The 17,923-nt window shown below is 37.2% G+C and overlaps 1 protein-coding gene across 5 annotated transcripts in view; it reads right to left on the bottom strand.

Moving 5' to 3' along the window:
* The window catches only part of LOC114357278 (mediator of RNA polymerase II transcription subunit 15), a 147,488-nt gene that overhangs the window by 72,044 nt on the left and 57,521 nt on the right, over positions 1-17,923 (bottom strand). For 4 of the 5 annotated variants that reach the window (XM_028310815.1, XM_028310812.1, XM_028310810.1 and 1 more), the window contains one exon: positions 7,245-7,376. The exons of the other annotated variant lie outside the window; for it this stretch is intronic. In XM_028310815.1, coding sequence (XP_028166616.1) covers positions 7,245-7,376 — 132 coding nt within the window. The remainder of the gene's footprint in view (positions 1-7,244; positions 7,377-17,923) is intronic. 5 annotated transcript variants of the gene reach the window in all.

Genomic DNA, 17,923 nt, shown 5'->3' with positions numbered 1-17,923 from the left:
AAAATCTATGGATCCACCGCTTTTGAAACTTGTAAACCCTGTTACTTTGTCAAAACTGTTTACGTGACATTGGCGAAATCATGGTTCTCAAAACCAAGCCGTTGCCATAATAAAAGAAGAAGAAGAAAAAGAACTTCAAGAAGCGGTTTTAATTATAATTTTATTCTGCTTGAATCTTTATGAACACTAAAGAATATTTGAAGTCTAATTAGGTCAGCCAGCTGAAGTACTCGTTTACTTGTCCCAACATTCGATTCCTTTCCATCAGTTTCGAAGAAATCAATGTAGCTTTTACCCAGAGTTGTTTGGCTAAATTACTAAAACCATAATTTTGATGGAATTGAATTACCAAGTAACAACTTCTTAGAATCGACTCAATAATCGAGAAGTTAACATTTTGTGGTTTGGCTACCATGAAACCAGGGAGTTAAGTGTCAGATTTGGAAAGCAATTTAATATCGAGATGTGGTGATGATAAATGCTACGGCTGTATAAACAAAAAAGTAATTGATAAACCGTCTGTATTACAAGCAATTCCTCTGTCCTTTTTAGTATTCAGTGCGATGAGGAGGTTTTACTTCAATATTTTTGCAACTTTTTCTCAAGTCAGACTTTCAAATGCTACCCTTTTCAGGTCGAATAGACTAATTTTTAATTCGATGCCTGAACTTACTTTTCAAGATATAGGATTGGATTTTTGAAGAAATATCTTTAAAGTTACACGAGCCCGCAACATAACGTGACCTGCAGTTTGCTATCAGTAAATCGATCAACCGTCAATGAAAATTGATTTCAAATAGTATGGAGCTATAGATACGAATTTGCTGTCCATGTCAATGGTAAGTAATTTAATAGATTTTAGATAAGAATCGCAAATAATCTCTGGCTTTCTTCCTCTACGGGTGGTCGTGAAATGCGGATATTTTCTAAAATAAATGTCAAGCAGTGAAAGTAACAATATTAAAAAGTAAACTACAATAACTAAAAATAAAAATATCCACAGAAAAATATAAATGATTTCCTACCTTTATTTCACGTAAGTATAAGTCGGTACGAAAAATATAACAAGTGTGATTTGTGACAGTGCGACTCACAAGAGTTTCCGCACACTGAAAACTTCGATAAAACGAATGAAGCTTTCTACTCAAACTTTTTAAACTAATTTACTATAGCTGCTATAGTTAATTTTCCAAGTAGGTATTCCAGAAGCAAAGGTTTACAATTGCCTCCATTGGGACGCGGTGTTTCCCTCACTGTTTGAAATTTTAATCACTTTGCGAGTAGCAGCATTGGCCACGCACTGTTTGGCCCTCAAGCAAACGCAACCCCTTGGGGTCTCAAGTGGAGCGTGAATCGCCTCGGGGTGTCGCGAGCCCCACGCGACTATTGTGGGGTTTGCAAACGTTTAAGTTTTGTTAGGACTCGGTGTATATTTATTTGTTTGATGTTTGATCTCAACTAGTCGTATTATATAGTTGTAATTACACAAAGAACAGCAAGCGTTAGCTTGATTAAATACATCTAAAAGCTGGCATTCGTGTAAACTACACTCAACTAAACTTAGTTGACGACTGAAAATGTGAGAGGGTTCATGAATTTAAAGCATATCTTTGGTAATACTTCACTCCTAATCCCAAATGTGTTTAAGGATAGGCAGTACATTAATAGGGGCTCCTGAAAATTATTTACAAATTATGTTTATCCATAATGGCGTCGTTTTCACGCTGAATATTCCATTTTAGGAATATGATACTTTTTTTATACCGTATATCTTTTCGATAACAAATAACTATACCAATAGCGTCTTATTTAGAGTTACTTCGTTAGAGTGAGTCGTTGCTATGGTAACCCTACTTTACTAAACGTCAGTAGAGTATGGCATGCATCAGTACATGATATGTATTCACATAGAAGTCGTGCATGGTAATTGCATTTGCATGTTGACATAAAACTATGCGTTTAATAGAGCCGATCAGTTTTCAATGTTCATGGAAGATGATTGGAATTCATATTAGCCAAAGACTTTTACAAATTGAAAGCTCCACCATTCTAAACTTTTACGTCTTTCATCATCATCATAGGGCGTCCACTGCTGAACATAGGCCTCCCCCAATGACTTGCACAATGGCCGGTTGGTGGTGGCCTGCATCGAGCGTCTTTATTGATATTTTATTTATTTCTTTCTTTATTATGAATATGATCTACAATATCTAAGATGCGGATAAAAACAAAAATAGTACATAAAAATCCGCAAAAAATTTACTGCATGTTCATGCGCACGCGTCTGTCGAACTTAAAGCCAGCAATTTTCTTAATTTACAAAATAACACGTTTTACACCTATGCATTATATTTTCGGCTTGTTTTGATTGTAAATTATTTTTATGGCCCAAACATGCTAAGAAACGAACGTGGGTTTGTTTTCATTTCGTGTCTGTTCATGACAGGCAGGATGCTTGCAAATTAACAAATATATGTACATAATTATATGTTTTTTTCTTAATTTAAATTTTACGATAAATAGTACTAAGATTAGTAAACTTCGATCAGATATTGTCATCAAACTAATTTTTACATTTTCATAGATAGACGAGTAGATGTATGAGCATTGAGCAACCTATCATTTCTCAAGGTGCAAATGCCATTGACCTTATTACCAAATTAATAAATTATGGTATCTTGATGACACTGAAATTCACGCGGGCGAAGCCGCGGACAGAAGCTAGTGTTTATTAAGTGCATAGTAATGCAAAGCCCCATGATCACAATATAATATTGATTGATTGATTACATGACCTTAGGCTTAGATCCTTCATAAGATCAAATCATGATGACGCACGTAATGCTAACATAAAATCTTTACTTAGTATCTCAGATCTTTGATTTATCGTCTACTAAATTATTCATAATCTGCTTTCATGCTAACTGCATATACATAACATGAACTTGTCATAATCGCTTGCCATATTTAACTATGCTACTGCTGTAATTGACGGAAACGCATACTTTCCCGAGTAAAAAAGTCCCGAGGGAAGAAGCCGGGTGGGTTTGCTTGAGGAGAAACAGCACACGTTCTTTAATTGTGGGCATAATTCACGCTACTGCTGCACAGGGTCGGCAAGCATGTGTATTTTTATCCCTGCTAAAGTCATCATAAACTTGCAAAATACAACAATTTTAATGCAAAATTCATTACTATAATAACTCAAAATTAGTCACGGTAACAAACTTTCCTATCTTATCTGTAACATCTTATGGGGAAAGCGCTCGCTCCACCATAGATTGCGATCAATCATAGATTGTTATCAAGAGCAAGTAGGTCCTTAAAAATATGTTTTATTTACATAGAGATAATAAATTAATTGAAATAACGGAATGAAATAAAAGTCATAATAATGTTACTCACGTTGCCAAATTAATGCAAATAAAGATTTCATAATCTTTCGCTTCATAGCGAGAGAAATTATGCTTTGATTTATTTGTCTCTAAACACGTGACAACCCTGTTGAATATAACCAACTATGTATTTAGCTCGAGCGAGCGAAGTGAGCAATTACAGCTCGATAATCGCTCTCAACTGCTCACGGTCACTTATTTAATGTTCTTATTAGCGAATACTTGGAAACACATTTTCAAATACCGTTCCTCGCTCTAATCAAACATTGGACGAAGATCGCCATTTACCAGTGACCATATCTGGGTTTATTCATTCATCAACTTTTTTTCACCTTGAAGAATAACCTTTGTTATGGGAGCAAAAACTTAATGACATGTGTGGTAAGTTTTTGTGGGCTTAATGAATTAAATCATATAAGGATAGGTAGTAAATCGATGAATAGCAGTTTTGTTGATTTTTGTGTGTCATTATAATGTAATCAGGCATTAAATAAAAAAAACTAAAACTTTTTGTCAGTTCATGAATGAGATCATGCACGCACATACATTCAACTATCCCAACTAATCCCAACTAATAATATAAATGCGAAAGTAACTCTGTCTGTCTGTCTGTCTGTTACGCTTTCCCGCTTAAACCTCGCAACCGATTTTGATGAAATTTGGCATAGAGATAGTTTGAGTCCCGGGAAAGAACATAGGATAGTTTTTATCCCGGTTTTTGAAACAGGGACGCGCGCGATAAAGTTTTTCTGTGACAGACAAAATACCACGCGGGCGAAGCCGCGGGCGGAAAGCTAGTAACAAATAAACCCATGGCACCCATGGCATCTGTTTGAAACACATTATTCATCTTCAAAAAGGACGCTACGTTAATTGTTATCTTCAAAGTGGTTTTTGTTCATTAACAATTAATTCATTAATTTATTTCCGAGCCCTCCTAAATTAACCTGCCTGCATCATTTGTTGGCTGTCTTCGAACAAACTGGCCTCATTTGTTATTCTTTCTTTTATTTTTGCATCATTGTGTAAGCTTCGTATCTTACCGGGTACCGTAATTCGATGCAAGAATCGCCTCCAACCTCCAATATGTTTTTTCAATTCGTAAGCGATTGTGTGACTTCGTATTCGAATTCTTATGCTTCAGAATACATCTTCAGGTCCATAATGTTAGCAAATTTTATGTGCGGTCACATTGTCGGGAGGTGCTCGATTCTGATCTGAATATTTGTATAATAGAGCTGATAGTCGGATAGTAACTTGCGCGTTGAATGACAATAAATAAAACAGGATTCAGTCATCATGCTTAGGTAACTATTCTACCTTTTATTTGGATGAACGTATGGATTAAATCGTTACTACCCAGATTGACATAAGAGTTCAGTGCAGACTGAAAAACGTTTTTGAAACCATTTATCTGATGTTAGTCCCTATTATAGTAGCAGCAAGCATTATCACATATTATGTAGTTTAATATTTTCCGAACATTGGCGTCTACCTATGCATGGATCACGTCTATTTTTCCAAGTTAAATATTAAGGAAAATTTTGGCAATCCACATCTTAACCATCACTGCAACCACGGCAGCTGTTACTAGCAAAGTTAATTCCAGAAGTTTCAGGATTTTCCAGATGTTTCAGAACAAGAAACAAATGAACGAACAAACACATAAATATGAAGAGAGGATTTATGATTGTCGGTCATCACCGACGAATGTGTTCATGCAGTTATAACCGTTTAATCACTTCCGTTCTTACAATTTTGACCCTCAAGGTCTTGTCATTGACAAACGGGAATAAGGTTCCAGTTTATTCAACTGCACCAATGCAATTTGAAGATAATTACTTCGAGAAAATGATATTTTAATGAATCATCCAAGTTCAAAACTTAAAATTTTATTCGTTCGTACAGAACAGAATACCAGCATCATGTTCTGACTCACGCTGTATAGGTGTGATTTTGGTTCAATAAATTCTGTCAAATTATTTATTATTGTGTTTGAATCAAATAAATTAGTTTTCTTTCTAATTCTTCAAATACAAAAATAGAAACCAACACTCGTTAACTTAATAAAAGTAATCAAAGTTACAACAAGTAAACAAAATCAACGTCTAACAATCTAACAACAAACCTACGCCAAATGCCGGTAATCATAGCCAGATACACCCTAACTTTCACCGAGCAAAATAAGATTCTTTCAACGCTTAATAATTCACAAGTTCTGCATTGCGTTTACCCTTGCTTTGACATCCAAACGTAAGAGTCAACAACCCATAGCTAGGGGTGGCAGGCGTCTGACAGTAACCGCTTGGTTAAAACTTTAAAGTCAAAAGTAATCGATTTGCTGGAAAAGGACTTTTTTACACGTCCGAGTATTACTATAACCTACCCTACCACTGCTTCGGGTTAATAAATTGGACAGTGCTGAGAAGAAGCAGCGCAAGAACCTCAGTCACCTTTGTCAGTCTTTCTGAACGTCTGATTAGTTCTTATATCTTGATTGCGTCAGGCTTCAAATTAACTTTATTGTATTATTATTCATATCTAGCTACTGAAAATATATTTTTTGTTGAAACTTATAAGTGAAATGTTTCAAAGAGATGATCTGAGGGATTCGGTTTGATTGATAAAGACTAAAGTAATAGTCAGTTGATATTTTTTGTCATAATATCAGTACAAAGCTCATCAAAATATTGGTATACTTAAGTTTAGAGCTGGCAGCCCTACTGGCAACACTGGCAAGTAAAAAATCTACAATGAGATCGTATTGAAAGCGCGTTCTATTTCGGGCGGGTGACGTAAGCCGCCATTTTGGACGCATCGAGTTATGATGACCGATCGACAAATACATCTTGCTTTGGAATAATTCCGCAAGCTTCTTATTTGGACTTTGAGTTAGAGAAGATGATAATAACACAATTAGAATACGGATGTGAATAGTTCCTATGAAGCTAGCCAAGTAGTTTGTTTAGTTTTCATGACTATAGGTTTCTGATTTTTTGTGAAATCTTGGGATTGATTGCGTGTATAACAATTACATTTAGTGCTAAAATGACACGCCTTTTAAATTAACTAGCCCATATAATTCATCGTGATAGACGCCAACATTAAACATCGCGTGAGATCATGACTTACGTTATGCTTTGAATGGCAGACGTTACTGACTAATTAGTAATTACCGCTTATTTTGGGAAACATCATTCATTCGTCGTTTGGAAGACTTACGACATTGACATTGTGCGATTTAAGCGGTGATTAAAGTTGATTACTTCTTTGGTTTGGATATGAACTCTTTTATCTCAAAGACGGTGTCTTTACAATGTGCAAAATTTTGGTACAAATTGCGTTATAATAACGTTCATAGTACAAGCTTAATATTTAAAACGTCGACATTTAACAGACTATAACTAAGAACATATAAATACAACACGACAATATGAGAAACAAGACGAAAACAAAACCTCTAAATCCACAAGAAACGAAATAAAAAACACTCATCAGGCAAGCATGCACACAAACTAGGAACGTTTACATGGCATTTGAAAATAATACAATAACATTACAACTACTGTGGTCACATAAAAGTAAAAAAAAATAATACCAACACCGTTATGAAATCGGAGATCACAGCTTTGCAAACAGATTAAATTTCTTGACAGGCGACCTTATTCATTGAACTGTCAAATATCATGTTAGCTGATTTAATAACAGAAACTAACAAGAAAATGAGCAGATCAATGAAACAGATCGAATCAAGAAGAGTAGCATCGGTCTGCGAAGTAACAATCTCCATAAACCAAAACCAGCCATAGCCAAAAGAAGCGAAACGTTCCGAGCGTGGAGCGTGTCTACCTGGAGTGTTGCTGATGGTTGGGCGGCGGCGAGGGAGCGCGTGACGACGCCGCCGTTGGCTCGCGGGGCTCCGCTGCGGCCCCGGGGCTGCCGGCGCCGCTGCCCCCCAGCGCCATCGCCAGCCCGCTGATGCTGCCGACACACCACCACGTCACCAGTGCCCTAGCCTCAACGCGAACTGATATGTAATACGCCTACCTGCTCCAAAACTCTCGTCAAAACTATGATTCCAAAAGTTTAAGTTTATTCTGGATTAAAGACATTGGAGCAGATAAGCTAAATTCTCAAAATCGGATGATATTAACACTAAATGTGACTAAAGGATGTTAACATGGATAATACTGATCAAATATCAACAGGGATATCCCGCCAAGTTCATTAGTTAACTAGATTCAAAGGTATCGACTCTTGTTAAGACTACAAACAGCCGAGCGAAGCAGAGCATTCTCAGCGGGGTGAAGATCAATATAAGCAGTGATGTTCAGTTAGTGGCAAGACATCGGGGGTGTCAGTTATAATTAGGATTCTGGCAAGCAAGCATTCCGCATCGATGCGTTTTTCAGAAATTAAAAACTGCAAGACATTTTGTACAAATACCCAGTGATTACAATTGTTAAGATTTTCGCATTAGTTTCATTCATAGACAAAGGAAACAGTGGCACGAATGGCGTGTCATTTCACGTGGCAGCGTCGAGGTTTTCGATTCAGATGCCACTCAAGACTTGGAAACATAAAAGGAACACGCAGCCGAGAGTGGGCGAGTACAGGCAATTAGCCGAGGCACATCAACGAACTAGAAATAATGTCAAACGGAACGCATCTAGAGTATGAATGGACGGCTACAGGCGGCCGTCGCTGCCAGCCGGCCCAGCCGCTGCGACGCCGGTCTCAAGGCTATTCTATTGTTACACTAAATGAGAAACACACCTAATTGTTTCCTTAAGTGAGTCTATCATCGATATTCTAAGAAGTTCTGCAATTACAAACTGTGAATATGATTCAAATCTTACCTGGTTTAAAAATTAAATGTCTGTAGCATCGATTTTAAAATGTAGAGCACACAATTCTAAGAATACAAAACTAATTTACAGCAGTAATATGAGCTGTGCTATAAATTCAAAAGTGTATAAACTTCATTGCTTCATAAATGCGTTGTGCAGGATAAAATTGTTAAAAAATTCAATGTTGCAGAAAAAATAAGCTTGTATGTAAAGTATTTTTAAAGCTTTCGTAAGGCGTAACGACCACCTCGCGTGATCAGGCCGACAATTAAATAACTTCCCATAATGAAAGGCATTCGCCATAGCACTATAAACACACATTCCAAGAAAAAGTGTGTAGAATCAGAGAAGCAGACGTAACTTCACCATTCAACAACTGCAATTAAGCAAAAGTGCTTAGCTACCCCACTTTCTACGGAAGACTTCCGCGCTTGAAGTTGTGAACTACTTATATCTCCAGGTTTTCGTATTCCTTGTAATAAATTTTCCCACTCAGGTATTTCCGTGTCTGTGTTTTATATTAAAACACGCATTATAATAAAATTATTTCCAATTTCCGAGTAGATCATTAATATCCGTTGTTATTATTATAAAACAGTCAAAAGTAAGGTTATGTGACGTCACATGGCGTGATGAGGAAGTTTGAATTTGCAACAAAGGACATTCTGGCAGTCGTCGTTCCGACTTGGTAAATTGATATGTTTTAATTATTGCGAATCATGTTATTTAATTAAAACCTGTCAACATGCAAATTCCTTGTGTACCTTTTTATTAAAGTTTAAAAATCTTGTATTATTTCAATTACATTCGTAATTGCACCGTTGCTATTAATTTCATATTATGAAGCTGTCGCAAAATATTCCTCGAGACTGTTGATATTATAAATCCTTTTTAATGAAAGTTGCGAGAAAATGTTAAGTAATGCGCAATACTATACGAGTAGTAATATTCAAAAGGTCTCTTGAAAGCGTTGTAAATACGGTAATTATTCTTCATGTGACGCACATAATTTCTTTAGTGTGAACGAGTTAAATAATGACCTCTCAGTACAAGTTATAAAGAAAGAAGTCTTTGCAATAAGAGCACTGGTGGACAGAAAAGGGTTTGGCGTGTATGGCAATGGCAACTCAAGTTTCTTTCAGTTAGCAGAATAGAAAACACCCAATCATAAAATTTGATTGATAAGTTCATACAACGAATCAAAGCAGTTTGCTGCGGTTTTATAGCTGTGAGAATAAGCGGTAAAGGATAAACATGAATGGCCAAGGTTTATTGTATCGGTTAAAATCATAATGTACTCTGAAACGTCCGTCTATGTAATGCTAACCCTGACTGACAAGCTGTCTGGATTGGCCTTTGACCATGGCTGCATGGGTGAGAATGCAAGTGGCCTCGACAAACCCATGCAATGCATGCAACTCTTGGTTGACCGCCAGTTACCGTGACAAAGCACTATTTTAAAACTGAAGGACAGGAGGACATTGCAGCATGTTACAGGTTGTTAATATACACGACAGCGACAACGCCACTCTTGTGGCGGAGTTTTGGGCTGACACTGTGTAGGTTTGTTGTCGACACGAAAAGAAGAAGAAGCGTCGAGTTATAAAATTAGTGTTTATTTTACATACTTGGATCTTTTATGGTATAAGAGTTTGTATGTCTAGGAAAATTAATGTGTATCACCATCTTCACCACTATTAACAATGTCTGCAGCACGGCTTTATGTAAGTTTTAGTAAACAGACTTAGGCTTCATATTGAACAATTTAATTGGACAAACTTTGTAATTTTAATGACAGTGAAAAATATCTAATTTCATCAACATAAACTAGCGACTATTGCATCACACGACCGCGAGTGCATTTCGCCTGCAGTTCCTAAGGAGACAAGGTTATTCCGAAGGTCAAAAAAGTCCAATGATAATATCAGTATCAGCAACTAATAATTATTTTGTGTTCAAATGTAATTTAACAGGTCATGATTGTAATGGACTAAGGTTAGAAAGGAGTGGTGTAGACGTGTGCCAAAAAGGTGATTTAAAATACTGAAAGGTTACATCATTTTATGCGATAATACCAATCATTTCAACAAGTAAATAACTAGGTATTAAGATAAAATCACAGAAGGAAAATAATAACAACTTCACCATAAGGAAACAAGCTCTATTAAATAGGTTTCCAACAATCGTGGCAGGCTCAGATTTCTTGGAATTTTCTATATGATGGATTTTAGCACACTCATGATGACAGAAACATCAGAAAACTCATTATTGCTTGCATAAAAAGTGCATTTGCACCACTAGAAATTACATGACTCATGGTTCAAATGACATCGTTACATGTGGACACGCTAAACCGCCATAAGTTTTAATACCCATCGTGATACTTAGCCAACATTAAAATGAATGATAATTCCCTGTAAGCCGACGGTGATGACGTAGAATTGTTAATGTCTCTACTTATATCACAAAGTGAAGTCCATTTTGGCAAATCACCAAATTAGGTGCTCCGATTCGTGATGTTATAGTAAATTAGCGGTGCATCTTCCGAATGGCGTGTATAACTGATTATCTCTAATTGGGATGACTGGAACATCTGCCAAATGATACATTCTTACAACATGTACAGCTTGTATAGATTTATGCATTCCTCAGAAAATAACCGACACGAGTAGAACCAAATATAATTTAAATAATACCCAAACTCCGGCGGCTACTACTAACTGCACTGTCAAAAGGGCAAATTGTTAACTAATGGTCATATTGTGGCTACAACAAAGAGCGAAAACGTGAAATACCATCCACTTCGCGCAACAGAATGATCTAGAGCGGTCTAGTAGTTATACCTCGCCACGACATCGTCACGAGATGGCTTTCGACAAGCGTCAAAAGATCCGATTGTGTAATCGTAGTCGAAGCTGTTAAACCAACAATAGCAACCCTCAATGAGAAACGTTGTAAATCATACAAGCGGTCGTTTGTGGCGCGTGCGCAGCGATACCAGCGATAACGGGCATGATGACCGGCCACGAACTAAGAAACATGGCTCCAATTCTAAACTTTAACCCGTACCTAATAAAGATTACATTAGCCACAATCTAACCTCGCTGAACAATAAAGTGATAAATAGTAAAGAACAATTGTCCTCTGTTTCAGAATCACGTTTTCTATAAGGATTCTTGTAAGGTTTGACGTTATTATGTGCGGGAATAGTGGTATTATTCACACGAGACGAGACGATAAAATTGTGTTGTCGAAGTAACAACAGCGAACTTATTGTTATTGGTATTAAATACTACACTCATACACTGTAATACGTGATAATACATAATAAACTACTAAATGAATATTATATTGTAAGAAATGTGACAACATATGTACAAGTGTACACACATAAACAAATCATGATTCTCTCGCGGCCGAAACTGGCCGTGGTTTAAAATAAACTGAGATCCGTTTAAGTCGCTAACTACACATGAAACTGTCGTGAATATAAATCTGTTCGCTGAAGTGGCAGTTGCGTAACATTATTGGAGACATTCACATCGTCTAAATTTTAAATTGTGGGAGAGAAATGTTTATCTTGTGTATAAATTCAACACACTAGTTCCGCGACTTCTCCACCATCTGATTTATTTGAATCTCTCGCATCTGATCAGCCAGAGTACCAGACATCACTTGATTGATAAAAGATTATTCATCGTTTAATGCTCGCCAAATGTAATAAATTTTCGGTTTCTTGATGAATTCAACGTGCCGTTTAGCATCCGGGCGGCAGATTCGCGAATTATTCACTCCGCGTTTGTTTATGTTAACAATTGGCTCCAGCCTGGCGCCGCGCTCACCTTGACCTTGGTCGAAGTTAAGAGATGCAGCGGACCAGATAAGGCTGACCTGCTGCCCACCCCTCTTTGATAAAGCACCGGATGAAAGAAAACTAGACGTTTTACATACCGTAGAGGTCTCGTTTCATTGGACTAATTGAAATTCTAAAATTCCAAATCCGTAAAATTTTATTCTATAAGTATCGATATCTGTTATTGTGATATTTCCAATTGATTCGCCACAGAGACTTGTCGAATTCAAAACAACAGGTATGCAATTCATCAAGACTTGAAAAATACGGATTGTATACGTGAATAGCATTTGTAATCTTTTAAAATTCGGACTCGACTGTAAAAGAGAAACTAACAAACGTAGAAATGTAACAAGATTAGGAACATCAAAAGATTTACTGGGTGTACACAAAGTGTAAAATTAGAGTATTTATATTTCACTTTGGAACAGAGGAAGATCGTTAAGTCTATTTCGATCGAGTGTTACACCATGCTTTACGGTGGCATTAAAGTTGAATCCGTGCCTCCTCGACGCTGTTTGGTGTTTTAATAAACAAGCTTTGGCAATTTATTTGGCGTCGTGACAAGTTGCGCGTGTTGGGACAGAAAAAAGAATTTGTTGTGTCTCTTGATATTTGTCTTGTACGTAATTAAGTTTTCTTCTTAGTTGTTTAGCAACAGCCATGACCGCAATTGCATAATCTAGAAAAATCGAATACGAACTTGACACACGAGAATAATCGAATACAATTAATTGCTAGTTTACTATGATTTTATGTGGTCTTATGAATGGCTCTGTTTTGTAGGTTTAGATGTCGGGCAAGCCCCGCTAATCGCTGACAACAAAACATATGATTGGTAAACAGATCATAAACAAAATGGCGGAATTGGCAGTCGAGAAGCATCATGCGTGCCAGCTTTCCCTAACAACTATGATGTTAATTTATTTAGAAACCAATTTGTTACGGCAATAAAAATAATATTTAATCGGCCACTAAGTAATTACATTGGATTTTCCAAAATATATGAAATTTTTCTTGAGAAGGAATGATTCTTTGTGTTAATTGGACATAAAACAATCGTCAATACATATGTCGATCAATTAGTCGATATCAAATCGAGCATGACAAGAGTATGCAATATTATAATGCTCAATATGCAGATGACATCATTAATAATGCAAAGTGAGCGGGAAGTAATGAAGCCATTTGATGTGTTTAGCGTTCAATAAAAGTATTAAACATGAAACTAAATGCGTAAACCACATTAGCTCTACGAAATTAAGTATGAGATACATTGACATGGTGCCAAACCTCGCAATAATTTCTTCTAAAATATGTCTTCCCGCACTGTTAATTTTATTATTCGCTTTATGACAACACTAAATAAAAAATTACATGGAAATAGTGCGGAATTTCTGGGGATATAAATTGTAACCATTCCAATGTGCGCAGAAATTCTCGCCTGTGCTAAATGACCTGTCATATGGTTTTACAGCTTCCAAAATAAATATGACCTTCGGAGGGCTGAGCGTCATGGACGACATATTCAGCTACGTAAAGTATTTATCATAATGCTTTTCATATTATTACATATCATTGTAACATATTATGCTGTTGGTCGCTTTGGGAACTTAATGTTCTGGTGGATGTAGATTAATTCGATGACGTCAGCAAGAAAACGCATAATTAGTCCATCTGGATGATTGTAGTTGTCAGCGTTAGGAACTATTTTATCCGTTTGATTAAATAGCGTTCTGATTTTGAACGCAATGCCGCCACCACCACCCACAGAGCACGAAATTAAACGTATGACGAATCGGCGCGGGCGCAGGCAATAACAACTGAGCGGAATTGATAAACGACACAGTAATTCGGTTTACACAAAGACTGAATCTATTACATGAAAATTGAGTTATATGTAGTTTTAATTTTACGAGGTTTTTTATAGGTCATCAGCAACGAAGTAAAGTAACATTGTAATGAAATTAATGAAATAAACTATTAAGCCTGTTTAACAACCAACCAACAAATTCAATTAGGAAGAAAACGGCGGTTTTAAACTTTTGTTTGTCTTCTGAAAATTGTAATCAATTTTTTTTTCAAGATGAAAATCGATAAGTTTTACGTTAAGTTTAACACTGTGAACTTCCCTTTGTTTGTCTTATCTGACCAAGACATCATCGTCGCATGGTTCGCATTTGAAGAACATTTTTCAGACTCATCTTAAGTTATGAACACTTTTCTTAATTGGTGTGGGAAAGTTCTTAAATACGAGAAACTATCAGTTTTTAGATAAAACAGAACCAAAACAAAAGAATCGATAGGTACTTAGTACCTAAAAATAAACACGGAAAGAGGATCACTGGTGTAGTGTTTAGGTAACGCTAATGACATTAGTAAATTGATCCGCTGATGTGCCGCGAAGGTCGAGCGTTGAACCTACACTCGCGAGCAAAAGTATGGAATCACTTACATGAAGTTGTTTCCACGCGATCTTGTGTACTAACGAATTTGTTAGTAACAAAAAATGTAGCACCATTTTAAAGATTAAACTTTTAGCTTTAAATTGATACCAAATTTATTTAAATCACACCAGTATTTAAAAAGATATCCCGGTTGAAGTGAAGAAGTAAGGAAAAAGACATGTATCAACTGTTTGATACGTCGCGAGTTGCGGCCTATTTACCCCCTATAAAAGCACGTGTTTTCGGATTTTTGCTTTCACACGTTGATTCATACACATCTCCGCTTCTTTTGACACTTTACCTGGGATTCTACACCTACAGAAGCAGCACAAATCGTTGCACTATTGCAAGAAGGGCTCAGCCAGCGGGCTGTCGCACGTCAGCTCCACATAAGCCGGTCCTGGGTTTCGAAAGTTTTAAGACGCATTCGGGAGACTGGTGGCTGTATCCCGAGACCAAGTTCTGAACATTGCCGGTGCACATCGCAGAGGGATGACCGTTTTTTCATGTGAACCTCTCTATAAAATCGTCATTTGCCTGGTATCGACGTCCAGCAAGAGCTCAGAAATGTTCGTAGGATAGCTGTTAGCGAGTGGACAGTTCGTCTAAGATATAAGGAATAGAATTTGACTCCAAAAAGGCCTGCCACAGGCTCGAAACTGACGGCAAGTCACCGACAAGCACGCTTTCAATTAGCTCGCACTTATTTTGATGGGATGGCGAGTAATGGAGGCGAGTTTTGTTCTCCGATTAATGCAGACTGTGTTTGCAATGCAGCAGTCGAAGAGGTCGGGTCTATAGGCGGCCTAGGGAGCGATTTGTGCAGTGCTGGTTCGCTGAAACAATAGCTCATGGGGGTGGCTTGCTCGACTTCCCATCGAGATGTGTACGAGCAAATTGAAAGCGTGCTTATCGGTGACCTGCCGTCAGTTTCGAGCCTGTGGCAGGCCTTTTTGGAATCAAATTCTACTGCTTATATCTTAGACAAACTGTCCACTCGCTAACAGCTATCCTACGAACATTTCTGAGCTCTTGCTGGACGTCGATTCCAGTCAAATGACGATTTCATAGAGCGGTTGACATGAAAAAACGGTCTTCCCTCTGCGATGTGCATCGGCGCTGTTCAGAACTTGGTCTCGAGATAAAGCCACCAGTCTCCCGAAAGCGTCTTAAAACTTTTGAAACCCAGGACCGGCTTATGTGGCGCTGACGTGCGACAGTCTGCTGGCTGAGCCCTTCTTGCAATAGTGCAACGATTTGTGCTGCTTCTGAAGGTGTAGAATCCCAGTTAAAGTGTCAAAAGAAGCGGAGATGTGTATGAATCAACGTGTGAAAGCAAAAATCCGAAAACGCGTGCTTTTATAGGGGGTAAATAGGCCGCAACTCGCGACGTATCAAACAGTTGATACATGTCTTTTTCGTTACTTCTTCACATCAGCCGGGATATCTTTTTAAATACTGGTGTGATTTAAATGAATTTGGTATCAATTTAAAGATAAAAGTTTAATCTTTAAAATGGTGCCACTTTTTTTGTTACTAATAAATTCGTTAGTACACAAGATCGCGTGGAAACAACTTTATGTAAGTGATTCCATACTTTTGCTCGCGAGTGTAGAAGCTTTTAGGGCGGTTACGGTTAACAAATACATAATAACATACCATTTGTCAGAGTGATGACTCTCTCTCTCTCTGTGTATTCGTAATTCGTATGTCCTAATCTTGATTTGTACTGAAATTGTAATCCTTTTAACATTATTTTGAACTAGTAATGTCCATATTTTCATTTTATTTTCTGTATTCTACACATTCGGCCGTTTTTACGTTCCGTTCAATAAAACATAGGTATTTTCTGTAAAGCTAAAAGATAAATACGTAGAAAGTTGACACAGTCAAGTGACATTTAATGAAGATCTTTATAAATCTAAAAACCCAGCTCGCCCTCTCCAAAACCCATAGTCAATTTGTCAACGTCATACGGAGTTCAACACACTGTCACGTGTCTACGATGATTTGTTAACAGCTATGTGTATGTGTGTTTACAATACTCGCCCCCGTTTTTGTTTGTGTGCATTCACCACCCCTGTAAGGTGACATCAAGGTCGCGGTGGGGGAAGGTCGAGCGTCGAACTCCGAACACTTCCGGGTGCATAACTATGATTTATTGCCGTCATCGGGGTTGGACCTAAGAAGTCAATGACCTCTGTTATGATTCCTGTAAAAAATAACAGGGAAGTTTATGAATCATAACAATTTGTTTTGATATGCTAAGCCAGTGAGTATCGTGACGACCTAAACGAATACAATGACCTGAATTTCGTATGGTGAGGATGTTGTAGTAGTTTGAAGGGTTAAGGGTTTTCTGTATGCATGACAGATATTTTTCTTATAGGCCACATTAACCCTTTTCTGCTATACAGATAGAATGTCATAAGACATAAAATGTAGTCGAAGAAAACGAACCAGTCAATTTAGTTTTGCTATAAGCACATTTAATTGTACTTACGCAATAATGTTGCATAAATCATCATTAATGGTGATGTCAGTAATAAAAATTATCAAGCAAAAACTAATTTTCTTTCAACTCTTTTTTATCTACACTTATCGCCGTTAGCGTAAATATTTTTATTTGCACACACAATGACGTCCGTGCGACTTTAAACACAGGGATGATTAACCATTCTTANATATTATAGGGAATGTAACGACCAACAACTTCAACACACCAATGTCACGTGTCTACGATGATTTGTTAACAGCTATGTGTGTGTGTTTACAATACTCGCCCCCGTTTTTGTTTGTGTGCATTCACCACCCCTGTAAGGTGACACCAAGGTCGCGGTGGGGGAAGGTCGAGCGTCGAACTCCGAACACTTCCGGGTGCAAAACTATGATTTATTACCGTCATCGGGGTTGGACCTAAGAAGTCAACGACCTCTGTGTTATGATTGCTGTAAAAAATAACAGGGAAGTCATAAACATTTGTTTTGATATGCTAAGCCAATGAGTATCGTGACGACCTAAACGAAGTCAATGACCTGAATTTCGTATAGTGAGGATGTTGTAGTAGTTTAAAGGGTTAAGGGCTTTCTGTATGAAAGACAGATATTTTTCTTATAGGCCAAATTAACCCTTTTCTGCTATACAGATAGAATGTCATAGACATAAAATGTAGAATTGTAGAGTCGAAGAAGACGAGTCACCTTCAGTTTTGCCATAAGCACATTTAATTGTACTTACGCAATAATGTTGCATAAATCATCATTAATGGTGATGTCAGTAATAAAAATTATCAAGCAAAAACTAATTTTCTTTTAACTCTTTTTTATCTACACTTATCGCCGTTAGCGTAAATATTTTTATTTGCACACACAATGACGT

Source organism: Ostrinia furnacalis, unplaced genomic scaffold, assembly GCF_004193835.3.
Source record: "Ostrinia furnacalis isolate ACB-3 unplaced genomic scaffold, ASM419383v2 OfSCF3116, whole genome shotgun sequence".
Taxonomy (NCBI): Eukaryota; Metazoa; Arthropoda; class Insecta; order Lepidoptera; family Crambidae; genus Ostrinia; species Ostrinia furnacalis.
Note: the sequence above shows the minus strand (reverse complement) of the source record. Positions and strands in the feature narration are given on the sequence as shown.